The sequence below is a fragment of the Terrapene carolina genome, unplaced genomic scaffold (genome assembly GCF_002925995.2).
Source record: "Terrapene carolina triunguis isolate 2854851 unplaced genomic scaffold, T_m_triunguis-2.0 Scaffold189, whole genome shotgun sequence".
Taxonomy (NCBI): domain Eukaryota; kingdom Metazoa; phylum Chordata; order Testudines; family Emydidae; genus Terrapene; species Terrapene triunguis.
In genome coordinates, this window is record NW_020664540.1 from 2,419,700 (window position 1) to 2,438,820 (window position 19,121).

The 19,121-nt window shown below is 40.7% G+C and overlaps 1 protein-coding gene across 1 annotated transcript in view; it reads left to right on the top strand.

Moving 5' to 3' along the window:
• Positions 1 to 19,121, top strand: part of ASPG (asparaginase) — a 58,421-nt gene that overhangs the window by 12,623 nt on the left and 26,677 nt on the right. Inside the window, exons 6-8 of the mRNA XM_029912085.1 lie at positions 729 to 855; positions 12,176 to 12,288; positions 17,443 to 17,628. Coding sequence (XP_029767945.1) covers positions 729 to 855; positions 12,176 to 12,288; positions 17,443 to 17,628 — 426 coding nt within the window. The remainder of the gene's footprint in view (positions 1 to 728; positions 856 to 12,175; positions 12,289 to 17,442; positions 17,629 to 19,121) is intronic.

Consider the following 19,121-nt stretch of genomic DNA (forward strand, 5'->3'; position numbering starts at 1 on the left):
CCGCGTGTGGACCGCGTCTGAACCGCGGTAAGTTCGAACTAAGGTATGTCGACTTCAGCTACGTTATTCACGTAGCTGAAGTTGCGTACCTTAGTTCGAATTGGGGGGTTAGTGTAGACCAGGCCTAAGGTGCCAAAAGGACGACTCATTGTTTTTAGTAATTTTCAGTGCCGTAATTTTTATGGAGTTCAGCTTGAGACACCTTTGAAGGGGACTGACTTTTCACTAAGCATGGAGTTGCCTGATGCCTTTTAGGCATCTTAAGTTGGGCACCCAAAAACGAATGTATCCAAACCACTAGTCCCTTTGGAAAATCTTGACCATTTTGTGTAGGCTACCAAAAAGCAATTGGACTCTGATTTTCAGATGCTTATGACAGCTCTTTAAAAGTCCTCTCTTTTCTTCTCACCTACCTCCACTTAAACTTGACCAAAAAACCCTAAAGAAACAGCCTTCGCTGTCTTTCCTAGACTTTGCCTGCTCTTGTGAGGGAATTATGTAGCTAGTTAACGTTTAACTTGTTAAGAGTTAAAGAACAATCCATAAAGTGACAGGCATTCCACTTTTAAAAAAAAAAAAAGTGTCAGAATTGTAAATCTGCCAACCTCTAAGTAATTCTCATTAGTTTAAAGATTTAAAAACCATTTTAAAAGGGGAAGACAACAGTATTTGTTTGTATCTTTAATTACTGGCTTCTACACAGACATGTTTCTTTATTTTTCTTGTAGGTGTGCCTGTATTTTTATCATAAGCTGTACAGGGGAAATAGGGTGACTAAGGTGGATGCTGGGAGTTTCAATGCCTTTTCCTCACCTAACCTGCCTCCACTTGCAAATGCTGAGGTTGATATTACAGGTAAGCAATTTCATCGTTTAAGCCCTTTAATTTATGACACATGCAAAAGTGCACTACCTTCCTCAAGAGCTGTTTCAGGATTTGATCAGTACTTACACAATTGAGACACACATTTTCTTAAGTATGGATGTGATTTAAAAGCATTGGGTTATGCCGTTTGTGTCTTGACACCACTCCATGTGCCCTAGAAGCTGTTAAAATGATAGTTGTATAAGATATAAGAATCAGCGATTAAACTGCAGGTAGATTTTGTACAGTTCTCTATTATACATAGATATGGCTGGATTGATTCTTACCAAATATCCAGACTCTTGGGAGGGAAGCATTTTGGGAATATGCCCTTCTGCCACAAAAATGCTTGGTCTGGGGATAAAATAAGGTAGGGAAAAATGAAAGAACAAAGTGGTTTAATCTCTTTAATGATTACACTGGATCCTGAAATAAGGCACAGCAGGTGGGGCAGCATCTGTACCGTTTTTGACAGATTGTTCGTGTCTGCACTTTGGTTCATAGTCATAGTTCATGGTAAGGCGCTTTATTAGGTGCTTAAGAAACTAAGATTCTTTTAAATCAGAGGGACACTGTTAATGTTGGTAGATCTAAAATTTGATCTTTCTTCTTAATTTATTTAGACATTAGGCAATCTGGATGTGCGTTCCTGTTTTTTTTTTTTTAATTATTAAAAAAATACATAAGGATTTCAGTACCAGTATGCAAAGTTACTGTCACAAATGATTGTGCAAATGTGATGGATGAAGTTCCTTTTTGGTGAAGAAACTTATTTAAAACGTCAAGATGTCAAGGGGTCACTACAAACCTTGACTAAGATATATTTCATACTTCTGAAAATTATCTGTTCGTGCTGGTGTCCAGTTAAATTAAAAAATATATCTGGGGGTAGAAGTGGTGCAGAGAATGGATGCACTAACCTTTCACTTCCTTCCCTCATCTCTAGTCCCTAGTGGATGTCCACCTAACTTGAAAAACCTCTCCTGTTAGTGTTGTTGAAAAGACTGGTACTGTGGCTAAGACATTTGATTAGGATTTGGAAGATCTGAGTTCTATTCCTGGCTGTGTCACAGGCCTCCTGTGTAACCTTAAGAGGTCACTTAACTTCTCTGTCCCTCAGTTTTCCCCAGTTGAAAAATTAAGTTAATAATACTTCCCTACCTCAGAACGCTCTTGTAAGGATAATTCCATTAATGTTTATACAGATACTATGATGATGAGCAGTGTTAAAAAAAAACCCAACTATAATTTATTTTTTTTAAATTTCAAGTAATTGACAGTCCCTTCAGCCACATTCCAAGATTGGAATACACCTCTACCTCGATATAACGCTGTCCTCGGGAGCCAAAAAATCTTACCATGTTATAGGTGAAACCGCATTATATCGAACTTGCTTTGATCCACCGGAGTGCGCAGCCCCGCCCCCCCGGAGCACTGCTTTACCGCATTATATCCGAATTCGTGTTATATCGGGGTAGAGGTGTAGTAGGTTTGTACTTCTCAGAACTGAGGTGCATCTTGTGAGATTCCCCACAATAACTGCCTTCAGAACATCTGGGAGATAAAGGGAATCTCTTTCTTACTTTTGCTATCACAATTTAGTTAAAATTAACTCAGGCAAATAAATGACTTCTGTAGTTAAGGAAAAAATTTAATGTATTCGGTTAACCAGAACGCTTCCCTTTGTACTATTTCTGAATACTGGGATGGGTTGTCTTGAATTTTTCTACTGAATTTTTATAAACTGGGACAAATGACATTATAAATATTCGGTTTTCTTAATGATCAATAATGGAATCAAACTTTATGTAAATTCTTTCTTGGGTTCAAATGATCTGCTTTATGAGTACCTGTTTTTTGTAGTAGAAAAACGATAAAGCTATCAATTACTTTTTCCTGGCCATAATGTCCCATTAAATTGTAAGCAGAACTCCCCCATTGAAATCAATGGGGAGTTGTGCTTAAAAACTGATGGCATGAATTGCCCCATTATTACTATTTGTTTCAATTGATTGCATTGTTAGTGTAGTGTCACTTGTCCAAAGTGGACGTGTCAGTACTGAATGATTGTTTCATTTTGGAAAACCATAGTTCACAGAATACAGACAGTATCTATAACTGGTGCAGCTTTACTCTGTCTAAAATAAATTTTTTGAACCATGGTTATTTTCCCTGAGTGCACTCCTAGAATCCTCATGAGAAGCTCTTGTGGAGAAAAGGAACCATTTGGGGCTTTTAAAAACACACCAAACCAACCCAGCTATTTTTAACCATTTAAATTGCTTGTGTACATTGTCTTCCTTCACTTTTTTCAGACAAGTCCATCTCTTTTGCTGCTTCCAGGGCCGGCTCCAGGCACCAGCGCAGCAAGCTGGTGCTTGGGGCGGCCCATGGAAGGGGGTGGCACGTCCGGGTCTTCGGCAGCAAGTCCCTCTCGGACTTTCTCTTCGCTGCTTGGGGCAGCAAAAAAGCTGGAGCTGGCCCTGGCTGCTTCAGTCTGCTGCCGATCTGCTGTCAGTTCCAGAAGGAGATATAGACAGTCTACAGAAACTTTCCTCTGAGAATCCAGCTCCACAGGTCTACAAACTGGGAGACAGGCTGGGCTTGTGAGAGAGAGATTAGGAGGAGTTGATTATCTGTTTCCAGCAAGAGAATGGAAGGTGGGAGTATAATGGGACCAGAGCCCACTATGACTGATTAATTGGTGCAGAAGGGCGAGGTGGAGAGATACTGCTGGCGGTTAGAGAGCTATGCTATGCTGTATCTGTCTCAGATCCAAAGAGTGAGGCAGAATAGAGAAGGTTAATCTGCATTCTGTGCATCTGCAGCAGCCTCTTCACCTCCAGTTGCTCCTCTCATTTTTTCCCCATTGATCCATGCTCCCACTGATCAATCCTTGTGGTTTGTTTCTGACCTCATCAGTCCTCTTTTCCTTTAATGTCCCTGGTCAATATTTAGAAGTTTCCTATGGCTTTTTCAGCACCTTCCTTCAGTTCCATTGTCCATCTCTGGACGCACTGGCTGTATCAACTTCCCCAAAATTTTGGATCTGGCAAGCTTGATTCTTGTAGGCAGCGGTGAAAAGATTCCAGAGTGTTGTTCATGTGAACAAGCCTCAGGAAGCGCCCATGAAATACTTACTTTAAGCTCCTGATGCAGCATAGGACAAAAAGCATTGGAATACATTAAAAAATATATTTGTAATATCTTCAGTGATCAAGAATAGACCTTGACTCCAGGGGTGCCTTATAGATTTGAACGGGGCAGACAAAAAAGAAGCCCAGGCTAATTACTAACTACAGTGTATAAGGACACAGTCTCAGTGCATTTCATAATTTATTTCTCACTTCAGCTACTCTTTATTCATAGAATCATAGAATATCAGGGTTGGAAGGGACCTCAGGAGGTCATCTAGTCCAACCCCCTGCTCAAAGCAGGATCAATCCCCAACTAAATCATCCGAAAGTATTTTATTGCCTGAAAGTATCAAACTAAAATCTGCTTCTTTATTCTACCTAGTTTTTCTCCATCACACATGCATATGGTTTGTTAGCATAGGGATTTTGAGTGCTGAGGTTGTCATCATTGTGGTTTGGTTTTGTTTATTTTTTAAAGAAACATTGAAAGATTTATGCAGGAAAAATCAAGTACATAAAAAAATTGCTGGACTTTGCAGATAGATACAACAGGGAAAGATGTGAGGATGCACACTATCAACCTTAATAGCATCACTAATGTAAAAGACAGAGGATGGTTAGTTATCATTGGCCAAGTTACTGTGTTTTGCTTGGCAGTATTAGGCAGTTCCGGTTGTACATAGTAAAAAGCCCAAGTCATTTATTTATTCATATTATCAAGGTAAATGCCAGCTCTATACATTGAGGTATTTTTTCTTACAAATATAGGCATCTTTATTGTTGGAATGAATATTTAGTTGGGATAGACTAATTTCAAAAGGCGTGTATCAATTATGACAAATTATTGCCAGAAAAAGGCAGCTGTATTTTTTTGTCTTGCTTTCTACCTTTAAGAACCATCCATAAGTTGGTTTGTGCTCTCCACCCATTGGCTGTCACCCTGAATTCTAATGAACACTCGTGTAGCTTATATAATGGTACGACTTGCCTGTCACTTTGCAGAGAAGGGTGAGAAGAAAGTGCTGCTGTTTGACTGGAGCTTTGCGATCATTAAAAGCTGTATTTCTTGTTTGATTTCATAACTGTGAGTTCAGTCACCACTCCTTAGGGAGGTGTCACGTTTAGAGCTACTGTACTCCTATAATAAATGAGTTCAAACCTGTATTGTGGCGTTTGTGTATGTGTTGCCTAACAAAAGTTTGCTGCTTTCTAGAATGTGTTGTATTAGTTTGATTTCTTTCCCTCTGTCCTGATGTATGGTCTTGTCTTTATTAGATTAGACAGAAAGAGACAAGACTTTCACCATCTGATACTTCTGTAAAGGGAAAAGAGGTCTTCACTTACCTTCCAGGACCTATGACCCTGGAACCGTCCACATTCTTACTCCTTTCTATTCAGTAATTCTAAACCTTTCAAGTGAACAACATCCTTAGTACACACATTCTGACATCCTGTCACGGATATCTCAGATATTACACCTTGTGGGATATAAAACACAAATTTAAAATCTTAAAAAGTCTTCACAATATACTAAACCAACCACTTCATACTTCTACTGGATTGTATGGTAACAATGGTGTCACAGTCTGGTTCGTGCTGAGGCTTAACAGTGGAACAGAAGCTAGCCAGACTTCCGGACACCGCCACGCCTTCTGCCCCCAATCCCTCTGTCAAAAATGGTTTTGCATACAGTTATGTATGAAGGTCAAAACTTTCAAACTTGGCTGCTTAAAATTAGACTCCTCTGAAAGTGACCTGATTATTTCAGAAGGGTCTGAAGTCAAAAGGGAATTGTGAATGCTTGGCACATTTGAAAATCAGACCACATTTGTAGGTATCTAATTTTAGGCACCCAATTTTGAAAACCTTTAAGGTTTTAAATTTTTGTTTTTATATCTCATATGCTTTGGCCTGTTTGCCTTCCTTCCCCAGGCCATGTTGGACATTTAGTACACTAAAATATAATTACCTAACTTTTTAAATAGTGTACATCCTCTTTAGGGGCTTGCCTGTTTCTGAGGAAGATGAGTAATGTGCTTATCTTTGTTCCTAAAATAATCAGCTTTGTACTCAAATTTACATAATGCAGAGGAGTATGTATGCTACATCAGTTGAAAGCTTTTTTTACAAGCATAGCCCATCCAAGTCAGAACAGGTTGCTCGTTATCTGTTGCAATGTGCCAAAAGCTCAATGAATAACTTCTCTAGTTAGCCAGTTCATCATATAGGATTCCATAAAGCATTATTCTGAACACAGAAAGGTAGAAATTCTCATACGTCATCTGCCTATCCATAAGCTTCCTTACTTCATATTGGCAGTTCTTAAGATTATTTTCATCGAACAATCCAGACAACCTGATGTAGCTGCAGAAGTTGTGGGATAGCATGTTCATCAAACAGAATGACATAAATTGTGCATAAATAGAGCCATGACATGGAAAATTTCTCCATTTCTTGGATATTGTATATGGTAACACAAACAGTGCAAAAGAATTGCTGAATGAGATTGTGTACGGCTCTCTGCATGATTTGAAATGGCTCAGAACAAGCCTTAGCTGGACATGGAAGGATTTATACTTTTGTTTGTTTGAGAACTAATCCAGCTCAGTTGGATTAATTAGGTTGGAAGCCAGAGCAGAATGTACGAGTGGTGTTATTTGCAGGATGGAAAAATGTCATTTGTAAAGATAACTGCTACTCTTATCCCTGAAGTCATGATCTGTATTAAGCAGATCGGCAAAACTCTCGGTGTGGGGAACGATGCTAACTAGAGGAAAGTTTTCTGGCTATATTAATTTTGTTTAAAATAGATCTCTCTTCTGGGGTAAGTTACTTTCCTCCATTAATGCTGTAACATTTTGAACACAGAGCATTATTCAGTAGAGCGCATTTTCAGACATAGGTTCAGAAAATATAAGGTAAACATTAGACCTATCCTGGTTATCTCAGTTTTAGTCTTCTTATCTTGGCATGGATCTCTAATGAGAGATGGTTTAATCTTATTTTGGCAAAGTTAACCAGGATAGGTCTAATTCACTCTTCAGATTTTTTAAGAAAACATTAAGTACACTGATAGTTTCCAAAGTAGGTAACATACATTCTGAAGGATGTCTCAGCAAAGTCTAATCTTTGACTGAGGATGGAAGAAAAAAAGCTTTCATGTCCTTTAGGTGGCACTGGCTTTGAGTGTAGATGAGACAGCTTTAAAAAAACATCCCTTGTTGCAGGGGAAAAAGAGAACTGGGGATTCTTGGGCATCTTAGTAAATACTGCTGCTGCTCTCTCTCCTCCCACCTATGATTATGATGAATAGGGCTCAAAAATTTCTTTAACACCCACTTACCAGGACAACCTTCTGGCCTGGTGAGAGAGATTTCTACTGCTTCAGCCCTCAAGGCCCTACTCCAAGCCACACCTATTTAGCTATCACATCTTCAACCCCCTACCAGTAATTTTGCCCCAATAAATTCTTCCTTGCTAAATAGAATCAAGGGGTTGGATTCAAACTATTGGAGACTGAGTGATGGGGATTCACAAGTCTAGTTAATGATGTTTTGGTACAGTTCATTACAGGCACATATGAGAGTTTCCCTTGACACAATCCCAGAAAGAAGCTTTTGTTTGGGATATAAGTTAAAACAGCTTCCAGATGGCTTCTTTTGTTGCAGCTTCTTATTGTAAATGTAGGCCACTTTTTCCCTGTTTTATTTAAACCTAAGAGTACTTCAGCTATTCTGTGTGTGAAGAGGAAGCCATGCTGGATGCAGGAAGGGGAGCAGTTGAAACATGGTGGGAGACAGAATCTTAAACCAGTGTAAAATGGTATAAAAGTGAGGAGAATAAGTGAAGCTTGCTAGTCTCATCAAATACGGATTTGCTGCAGTAGAGTTGATCCATCTTCAAAGGCTAGGTATCGTGGTCTGTAGGGCTGTTGTGGTGGAATGCTTTTCTCAGCTGATTTAGGATCCTGCTTTGCAGTTGAAGTTTTATCAAACACAGTGTTTTTCAGATTGTAGAAAGCGTTTGCATGTTACATGATTGAACATATAGCTATGATTCATTTGAGCTATTAGGACTTGATTAATGGTGAGCATCTGAGCATACATCCAGTGCCTTCTGTATTTCTGCTATTAATTTTATTTTAATCCATGGACCCTTCCCCTGTCCTGCTGCAGGAATTAAATTTCCTGTGCTAGGAATGGCATTGTAAGACAGGGTGTAGGAGCTGTCAGTTTCTGTAGGGAAGGCAGCAAATATGGGGATGAAGGAGCAGAGCTGGAGACCATGAGCCATCTCATGCATAGTCAGTACTTTTGTTGCTATTTTATATACTCCCCTCTTTATGAGAGTGTTCAGGTAATATAACAAAAGCTTCCTCTAGCTCTAGAGTAAGACACAGGTTTTCTGCTTTTCCAGTACTCACTCACCTTCACCGTAACTTCTCAGAAATCATTACACTCATGGCCAATTGGGTCTTCTCCTGATGTCTGTTTCTTTGGTCTATATTACCCCAGACTTAAACTTTTCTACTAGTTCTGCACTTAGCAACTGTAATGCATTAAACATGTTACTGCATAATATTATGAATTATTACATATTACTATATATAGTATGTAGCTGGAACCATTTCAACCCTAGGCTTGTTGGACCTCCAGGTTCCTCCTCTGCCATATTGGCGTGACAAGGCAAGAGAGTTGCCTTTTTAGAACATCACTTTATATGTTATCACTTGTCAAACTACTTGGACCCAATCTGCCTTTGTTGGCGGCATGTTGCAGGCTATGGTTTATTTTCCTGCAAAAATAAAAATGCCCATGCAGAATTGCATAGTTCACTTTAGGCACTGAGGAAGCATTGGTCAAACAGGAAAAGCATTTGGTCCAGTAGTAAATCCAGCTATGTGATCTCCTGAATTGAGCTGGTCAACTTCCCAGAAATTTTGTAGCTATACATGTTCAGGTTGAATCTGCACATACATCCCACTGCTCTCTCTCATCCTCAGCACAGTGGGGATCCATTTGCTCATGAGTGGATGATTCTTTCACCATCATGAATATCACTTTAAATATGTTTCACAATTTATGAGTAAAAACATTTATCCATATAATCCCCTGGTTTGTTTTTTCTGTAAGCACTGTCCTGAGACCCTTGTGACGTATCTGCTGTCTTGCTTGCCAGGGATGGGACGGTGTTGGGAAGTTCATAATAACTTTATGCTGATAGATTATATCAGATATGTATAGCCTGTCTTGATTGTTAGAAATTGTCTTGTCCTGGCATCAATGAGAGGAAAATTGTTTTACTGGGGTTTGGAGGGAGGCTTTTAAATATATATTGGATATTCTTGAAAGCAGCTGTGACTATTGATTGCAAGAAATCAGGATAGTAGCTGAATGTTTTCAGGAGTGACTAATTCCTTACAAGACACAGGGCAAGTCTATAATAATATGTATCCTAATTTTCTATCTGTCCTTGCAGCCCAGGGGCTTCTCTAGAAGTGAAAAGAAACAGTTTGTTTTCCATTGTGAGCTAAGTTTTACAGCATGATCTGTGCTTTTAGTGAAATATGGTACTTGAAGCCATGGGTTGTCATATGCAGTGTACTCCTGGTGGAATTCTGCGCCACTGCGTATGCACAGAATTCATTTCCCCCCCCAGATCTCTTTGCTTTCCCGCAGAAAATGCCTTTCTGATGGGGAAGCAAAGGGAAGCCATAAGAGCAGTCATGCGACCCTCCCCACCAGTATGTTTTGGGTGCCTAGGGCAGCCAGCAGAGAGGTAAATCACTGTAGGGCAGGGGGCGGGACTGGAGAAGACCTGGCTGGTGGCTCCTACCCTGCGCTGGGTTCAGCTTTTAGTCCCGTATGGGCTGGGGAGGACGGGACTTCCTCTTCCCCTGCACGGCATCCAGGGCAGATTTCTCCCTAGGCTGCAAGAAGCTCTGCAAACTCCCTACTTATTGCTCCTCAGCTGCAGGGGGGAGGGATCATGATACGAGGAGCTGCTCCTCCATCCGCCCAACACCCATGCATCCAGACCCCCCTATACACAGACCCTCCTGCCGAGCCTCACCCCCCCCCATCCAGACCACCCCCGCCAAGAACCACTCCCTCTGCACCACCCCGAAGAGCCACCCGCACCTGGATCCCCACTCTACGGCGCCTCAACCAGCTGAATCTGGATCCCCAACCCACTGAGCCTCACTCCCCCAGCATCTGGACCCCCCCCCCACTGAACCCTCGCACCCCCCGACCCCCCTGCCAAACTCTATCCCCACGCACACACAGACTCTTCCCTGCTGAGCCCCAATCACCTTCACCTGGACCCCCCCCGCAGAGTCCCATTACCGTTGCACCCAGAACCCCCCAACAAGCCCCTGTGCATCCAGCTCACTGCTCGCACCCAGAATCCCCACACAGAATCCTCTCAACCCACACCTGGATCCCCCCACAATAAGCCCCTCCACACTTGGATCCTGCTGAGCCTGCCTGCCCACATCTGGTGCACCTGGCCGGGAGGAGTAGGGCCCTGAGGTGTTTCTAGGGCAGACTCGGTCCTTGCACTATGTCAGGGTTGGGTGCAGCCTCACTGCTGAGCCATGTCCCGGGGGGTGGGGAGGAGCTGCAGAGTGATCTCCCACCTCTGTGCAGCCAGCGGCCTGTACTTCCCAGTGCCATGCTGGAGCCTCCACATTTATTTGACAAAATTTGCAGAATTTTAAAATATTGTGCGCAGAATTTTTTTTTTTTGGTGCAGAATGCCCTCAGGAGTAAAGCCAAAGCCCCTTCTACAAGTTGTCAGTTATTGATATTTCTCTCTTGCATTGGAATAGTAAACTTTTTGAAATCCATAATGCATGATTTGGCTTTTAATAATGGAACGCAAACAGACGATTAAACAGCTGGCATCTGGCTTTAAATATATAATCACAGTTAATTGAATCCTTGCTATTTTATTTAATCATTAGTAACTACATTATAAGGTCTGGAGATGATTAGTGGCAACAGTAACAACATCTGTCTTTAATATGACATTTGGAATTCGTGTCACATCTTTCATATTTGAGAAGATGTATTTTTTCTGACTTGGAGTACTTGTTGATATAATTCCAATTACAAAGTAATGAAGTCCTGATTAGAATGTGTGAAAAGTAAATGTTTCATTTACGTTAGACCTTCTTCATACCATTCTGTTGCCCCCAAACCTTCCGAATATTCTAAACAGGTGAAGGTAGAAGGAGGGTAGTTTATAACAGGGGATAGTAACAGGGCTGCCCAGAGGCCGGGGGCAAGTGGGGCAATTTGCCCTGGACCCCGCAGGGGCCCCGTGAGCCCTGGCCCGGTGGCAGTCCGGGTCTTCGGCGGCCCCGCGAGCCCTGGCCCAGCGGTGGTCCGGGTCTTGGGCGGCATTTCGGTGGCGGGAGGCCCTTCAGTGCTGCCGAAGACGCAGAGCAACTGAAGGGCCCCCTGCCGCCGAAATGCCGCCGAAGACCCGGACCGCCGCCGGGTGAGTACAAGCGCCGCAGCTCCCCCGTTTTGCCCCAGGCCCCCTGAATCCTCTGGGCGGCCCTGGATAGTAATGATGGCATAGGTGTAAGTGGATTATCAGTCAAGGACTTTGCACAATCACTGAATTAACTTTACATTTTCAGAAGATTATATTAGAATGTAGTGTCAACTTTTTTTAACAGCAGATCATGCTGTTCACTAGTAAGGACCAAATAGGTACACTTACATTTAATATTTCTTGTCTTAAATTAGTATATTATAACCGAGCTGCTGTATTAAAAATATGGGGGAATAATAATGTGGAAACTTTTCTGCTGAATAATATTGATTTTTTTCTGGAGATCTAAATTATTTGTAATTTTTAAGATTTAAAATATAGCACGATGAGGCCTGACCTAATGGTTCCTTTGGACACTATTGAAATATAGGATCATAATAAACACAGTGAGTGAGATCAGCTATTGTGGTTGCCACTCTTGATTATTCCTTCACTTCTCCTTTTTAAATTTTTTTGCATGAAGGTCATACTAATGAATTATAGTACAGGGACTTTAAAAATAAGGAAGTATGAAGTACTACAAATACACTTGATATAATGTTGTGAAGCTTAATTAAATGAGCAGTGAGACTTCTCTTTCTTTATGGTGTTCTGTTTCTCTTTAACAGTTAACTGGGAGACAGTGTGGAGAGCCAACACCACAAAGAAGTTTAAGGTCCACACTAACATGAACAGGAATGTTGGGCTGCTGCGAATCTTCCCGGGAATTAATGCTGCCACTGTAAGTATTCTGTTTTTAATTGTTGAAATGGTAGAAAGAGTATCCAAACACATGGCTGCTTGGCCTAACAGAGCTGCAGTGATGCAATACCTGTTGTTATAGATGGAAAAATTGATAAGATCTTTTTGTAAAGGGAAATCATGCCTCGCCAATCTACTAGAATTCTTTGATGGGGTCAACAAGCATGTGGAAAAGGGTGATCCAGTGGATATAGTATACTTAGATTTTCAGAAAGCCTTTGACAAGGTCCCTCCCCAAAGGCTCTTAAGTAAAGTAAGCTGTCATGGGATAAAAGGGAAGGTCCTCTCGTGGATCAATAACTGGTTAAAAGATAGGAAACAAAGGCTAGGAATAAATGGTCAGTTTTCAGAATGGAGAGAGGTAAATAGTGGTATCCCCCAGGGAACTGTACTGGAACCAGTACTGTTCAACATAATCATGGAATTCCATAATGATCTGGAAAAAGGGGTAAACGGTGAGGTGGCAAAATTTGCAGATGATACAAAACTACTTAAGATAGTTAAGTCAAAAGCAGACCGTAAAGAGTTACAAAGGGCTCTCACAAAACTGGGTGAATGGGCAAGAAAATGGCAGATGAAATTCAGTGTTGATAAATGCAAAGTAATGCACATTGGAAAACGTAATCCCAACTATACATATAAAATGAGGAGCTGTAAATTAGTTGTTGCCACTCAAGAAAGAGATCTTGAAGTCGTTGTGGATAGTTCTCTGAAAACATCTACTCAATGTGCAGCAGCAGTCAAAAAAGCTAACAGAATGTTGGGAATCATTAGGAAAGGTATAGATAATAAGACAGAACATGTCATATTGCTTCTATATAAATCCATAGTATGCCCACATCTTGAATACTGTGTGCAGTATTCACCCCATCTCAAAAAAAGATGAATTGGAAAAGGTACAGAAAAGGGCAACAAAATGATTGGGGGTATGGAACAGTTTCCATATGAGGAGAGATTAATAAGACTGGGACTTTACAGCTTGGAAAACATGACTAAGAGGGGATATGATCGAGGTCTATAAAGTCATGAGTGATGTCGAAAAAGTAAATAAGAAAGAGTTATTTACTCTTTTTTCCACAGGATGTTGTGAAGGCCAAGACTATAACAGGGTTCAAAAAAAGATCTAAATAAGTTCATGGAGCATAGGTCCATCAGTGTCTATTAGCCAGGATGGACAGGGATGGTGTCCCCAGCCTCTGTTTGCCAGAAGCTGAGAATGGGCAACAGGAGATGGATCACTGGATGATTACCTGTTCTGTTCATTCCCTCTGAAGCACCTGGGATTAGCCACTGTTGGAAGACAGGTTTCAGAGTGGTAGACGTGTTAATCTGTATCAGCAAAAACAACAAGGAGTACTTGTGGCACCTTAGAGACTAACACATTTATTTTGGCATAAACTAACTAAAAACTAATTTCCCCATGCTAATTTTCCCCTACTGTTACTCATACCTTCTTGTCAACTGTTTGAAATGGGCCACCCTGATTACCACTACAAAAGTGATTTTTCCTCTTGTTGATAATAGCCCACTTTAATTGAATTGTCTTGTTAGAATTGGTAAGGCAACCCCCATCTTTTCATGTACTATGTATATATATCTTCCTACTGTATTTTCCACTCCATGCATCTGATGAAGTGGGTTTTAGCCCACGAAAGCTTATGCCCAAATAAATTTGTTAGTCTCTAAGGTGCCACAAGTACTCCTCGTTGTTTTTGTCGGAAGACAGAATACTGGGCTAGATGGACCGTTGGTCAGACTCAGTATGACCTTTCTTATGTTCTTAAGATGTTTAATTGTTTTGGTAAACAGCCTTGAGCAATGTACCCCAATTGTGTTGGTAAACATTCCTAGTAGTAATATGACTGAATAGTCCTAGCATGGAAAACTATTTATGAAGGTTTTAAAAGTACCTTTAACCTGAATCACATGGGCTTTGGAATTGATAATATATCGCTTCCATGTGTCTGGAAGATGTATTCGAACTCTTGACAAGCACGTGCAAGCTATAGTGACCAGAAGTGTCTGTTTGCCATGCAGTCAAGTGTGTGTGTATAATATACACTTTGCCAAAGGTATGCATGCATATACAATATGGGGAAATGGAGTGAGGAAATTGTGCCCTTTTCTACAATTCATGCTTCTTCCTGCAACTAGTTTAAGGGTTCAGGGCTCTGATCCTGTTCTATGATATGCTAATATGAACCCCTGCACCCCTGTGAACACCTGGAGCCCTATTGATAACAATGGGACTCCACAGAGGCCAATGCTAGGAGGTTGCTTTGCAGAATTGAGGTCTTACATGGTATGGGCTAGATTCACGAGGGGAAGTTAGGTACCTAACTGCTATTTTAGGCACCTCCATTCAACATTTAGGTGCCACTGACATTCACAACCCCCCGTTCATGTCCACCGAACCCTGTAGGTGCCTAAAGTCCCTAGGCACCTAAGATTCCACCTTAAAGTTCCCTAGCTGCCTACATGTCTGCTGATGGGCATACATAAAGCCACCTAAGTCCTGATGCCACAGAGCAGCTTTGTGCCTAACTACCCCTAGGCCCTGGCAGGATTCACAAACTAGGCATTTCCCCAGCCTATCTCGCTTGTGGAGCCAAATCCGGTTGGCGTATAGAGAGGCCACCTAAAAGCACCTTACCTTACCAGGCCCTGCACAAAATGTGTTGAAGTGGTACCCCCTCCTGCCTTATATACTCAATAGCCCAGTAGTTAGAGCACTCATCCAAGATATGGAGCATGGGAGTTCAAATCCCTCCTCCTCCTCCTGATTTTAGACCAGGGTCTTGAACCCAGGTCTTCCACCTCTCAGGTGAGTGCCCCAACCCTGAGTAGCCACTAGTCAGAGGGTATTTTGGGATAGGTCTGTCTCTCCTTTCTGAAGCTCTTTCACATTGCATGAAATGTGTAGGGCTTGTCTATACAGAGAGTTAGTGCGTGGCAAACCGAGGTGTAAATCTATGAGCGTTCTGGTGTGCTGTGCGCAAACTGGTCATGTGGACCTTGTGGCTGCATACTAAAAATTCCATAGTGTATTTTGACCTACTGATGTGCCAACTAGGCAGAAGGGTGCCGAAAAGTTAGGGGTTGCAAAGTTCAGTATTGAAGCGCCAGTGTGTCTGTTTTTGAAGTTTCGCCAACCTGAGTTATCTTTCTCGTGGCCATTGTCAGCTTAAATTGCATCCAGTAGTTTAAGCAGAAATTCCTCAATTATACTAGTCTTCTTTTTAGGTGAATCTGAACAGATGGAAATGCAGTCGGGTGGTAGATTTGTAATAAAACTCCAACTGTATAGTTAGCCTCATAGGCGACTGTAGTGTATTGCAAGTAGTTTATGTGATCAACAAAGAAATATCTGTTGTTTTAAATAATTTCACTAGATGACTACTTACATTGATGAGATACATTAGCTGCGTGGTTACCAATTGGCCCATAGAAAACTACTTCTCCCTCCCCTCCCCTCGACTCTTCAATTAAATGAACTGTCTCTTGAATTTAAATTAATTCCTTCTAATGTTTGGAAGGCATATGTACTAAACATGGTAGATTTTATCATTGTGGTTCAAATGTATCAAGTAAGAATTCTGTGAATGTGTTGTTCCATTTATGAATATTTCTGCATTTACAAGTAATACATTTACATTTATCAAATAGTGTTCGGTCATCATGCAAGTGCATAGCTTATGTAAGAGAGATAAGATGGGTGAGGGTAATAGCTTTTATTGGATCAACTTCTATTGGTGAAAGAAACAAGCTTTTGAGCTCACACAGAGCTTGAAAGCTTGTCTCTTTTCCCAGCAGAAGTTGATCCAATAAAATATATTACCCTCACCCACCTTGTCTCTCTAATATCCTGGCACCAACATAGCTACAATACAACAAATAGCCTATGTAATGTATTTAAACAATAGCTTGCCATCCTTTTCTCCCTAAGGTCATTTTAATCAGCCCTTCCTGTAGAAAATTGCCATTATTTTAAAATATATCCCTTTGGGATATTCATAGGAGTCTAAAGAAATTGTTTCCCAACTCCCATAGCCTTCTTTTTGAAAATCCCAGCCTTATTTTTTAAAAATGATCACCACAAATGGCCAGTGTAGATGAAGTACTTATTATTTGTAAGACTCTGATTCCTGCTTGAGACATAATGGCATTTTAACTAAACACTTCTTTATGCACCTCTTATTGATGGAACTTATTTGAAAGTACCATGTGATTATTAGTAATCATGGCATCACTTTTTGACAGTGCCCTTGCCTTGGAAAGCCATGTGTCAGAAGTGGTATGAATATAGTTTTTCTAGTTGTGCAATTTGTACAGGCCGCATCCTTATTTATTAGGTGACAACCTCACAAGTGTAAAACATGCCCTTGTGATCATGAGGTTTCATTTTTGCAATTCACTTCTGCGTAGGGGTCCAAAGAGAGTTCTTCACACACACACACGTACCCCTCGCAATTAGTTCAGTATTCAACTGCATATTTCCTCACTGGCTTGTGAAACTCTAATCAAATTAAGTGTTTACCCTGTAAATTTTTTTATACTGACTCCTGTTTTGTGGTAGATTGACTTTAAATTGACACTGTTGGTTTTTAATATCCTCAATGATGTAGGCCCTGGCTAATTCCAGCGGACACCGCGTAACCTTTCAGGGGTCCCTTATTCTTATTTGTGCTCTGATGTTCTGTAAAAATTGGAACTTGTTTCCCACTGAAGTCCATCTTGGTCCATCCTTTCACATACTTAAACTTAATTTTTTTCCCCAAAGATGCCACTACTGCTGCTATATTTATAAGCGTCTACCAACCTGTCTTGAACCCTCCCTTCCAATGTGTTTTTCCATATACTTTGGTATTGGATTAGTCATATATAGATATAAAGCTCTGAACATGGTTAATATGTTTGTGCTACTGTATGGTACCTCGGTGGGGATACTCTCTATAAATACTGTCAATCATGATAGGCAAGAACTTTAATTCCTTTTTTTTTGGCTCGGGAGTGCCATCCACTGCTTTTGTAAGATCTTTTGAAAAACATGTATGGGGGAGAAAGGGGTTGCTAATCGAATTATATAGCATTAAAGACATGGCATTATAATACTTTAACACCTTATTTTAAATAGGTGAAGGCATTTCTTCAGCCTCCAATGGAGGGCATTGTACTTGAAACTTACGGAACTGGTAATGCACCAAATAATCGAGAAGATTTGCTAGACGAACTGAAGAAAGCAACAGAACGAAAAGTAGTGATTCTGAATTGTACCCAGTGCTTACGCGGGAGTGTTGCTGCAGTCTATGCAACTGGACAGGTGAGAGAAATACAGCAATTTCTGATGGCAACGTTATGTAAAAGAAATGTTTCACTTATGTGATTCGCTGTATATTTAATATGCTAGAAAACAAACATCTAGCTACAGGAAGATGTTGTCTATAAAACAACCATATTCAATTAGCTTTTAAATGGTTCAAGCTGATCTGCAAACAAGGTTTAAAAAAAGCCCTTTATTTTAGTCTGAATTTTGTAATTAGCTAGATCTCATCCCAATTTACTGATTGTTGGCTTCCACTGTATGTGTGACACCCCAGCATCCATCTGCAAAATACTGTTGATGTCAATCCCAAAAGAACTCCAGTGAGTGTGGTCAGACATGTCAAGTAATACCTTTTCAGGTTTGCAGTTACTTTAATAGTTATAAAATAAGGGCATTCAGTAAGGTGGCAAACTCTGAAATATTCTAAACATCATCACTTACTTGATCCTCAAGACTCCCATTAGGCTATCTGCATGTGTCAATGAGTTCATCAGTACAGTATGTACTGGGATGTCCCTCTGAATGGAGGCCAGTAGTCTGTGACTTCTGGAGATCTGAAAGCAGGTGTAGGCTAGTTTAAAGCAAATTTATATGCAGATACTGACACTCTTGGTATTCAGGGTATTCATCATATTTTAATAGAGTTTCCGTAATCTTGTTTGCAATTCACAACCTTTTTGGTTAGTCAAAATATTGGTAGGACTCATGAGCCTCACAGACCCCACCAGTGTTCATAACCTGTGTGAGAATTCTGAATTGTGGGAGGAAAGTTCATTTGTCTTGCTTAACTTTCCTTCTATTCCCTAGCCTACGCCTGCTTTCAGATCTCCATTGACCATTCAATGACTAACCTTTTTATAGTATGCCTTGTGTTTATAAATATCACTTCTTTCTACAGTAGGACTGAACTATTATTGTTTCTTATACATGAAATATTTTGGCACAGCTTTATTTATTTTTTGTTTCAAAAACTTTCTTATAACCTAATATATAACTGAGGAAAAAAGGAAACGTAAATTGTGACATTACCCAGGGTACAATCTGGACTGTTGAACAGCTGTGTCCCCTCAATTCTCCAAATGGGGTTTTACACCAGCCTTTTACACTGCTTCACTGTGAGAGCAACCACTCCTGGTCTGCTCTCTCACAGCCTCCAGCATGTAAATTACTCCCAGCTATACTATATGAGTGCTATAGCCAGCCACTCTTGAATTACACTGTAGAGCAATACCAGCAAACTCCCAGTCCCCAGAAATGTGCATCTTGGATTGCCTAGCCCTCTCCTGGACAACACAAGCTCATATAAAGCCCGTAATTTTATTAATAGAAAATGATATGCTTAAATCCTGTTATCTCAAATGAAGTGTCCCAAACACTTCAATCCAAGCACACCAGTTTAGATAAAACAATAAAACAAGTTTAACAACTGCAGAAAGATAGATTTTACATGATTACAAGTAATGAGGCATAAAAGTCAGAATTGGTTACAA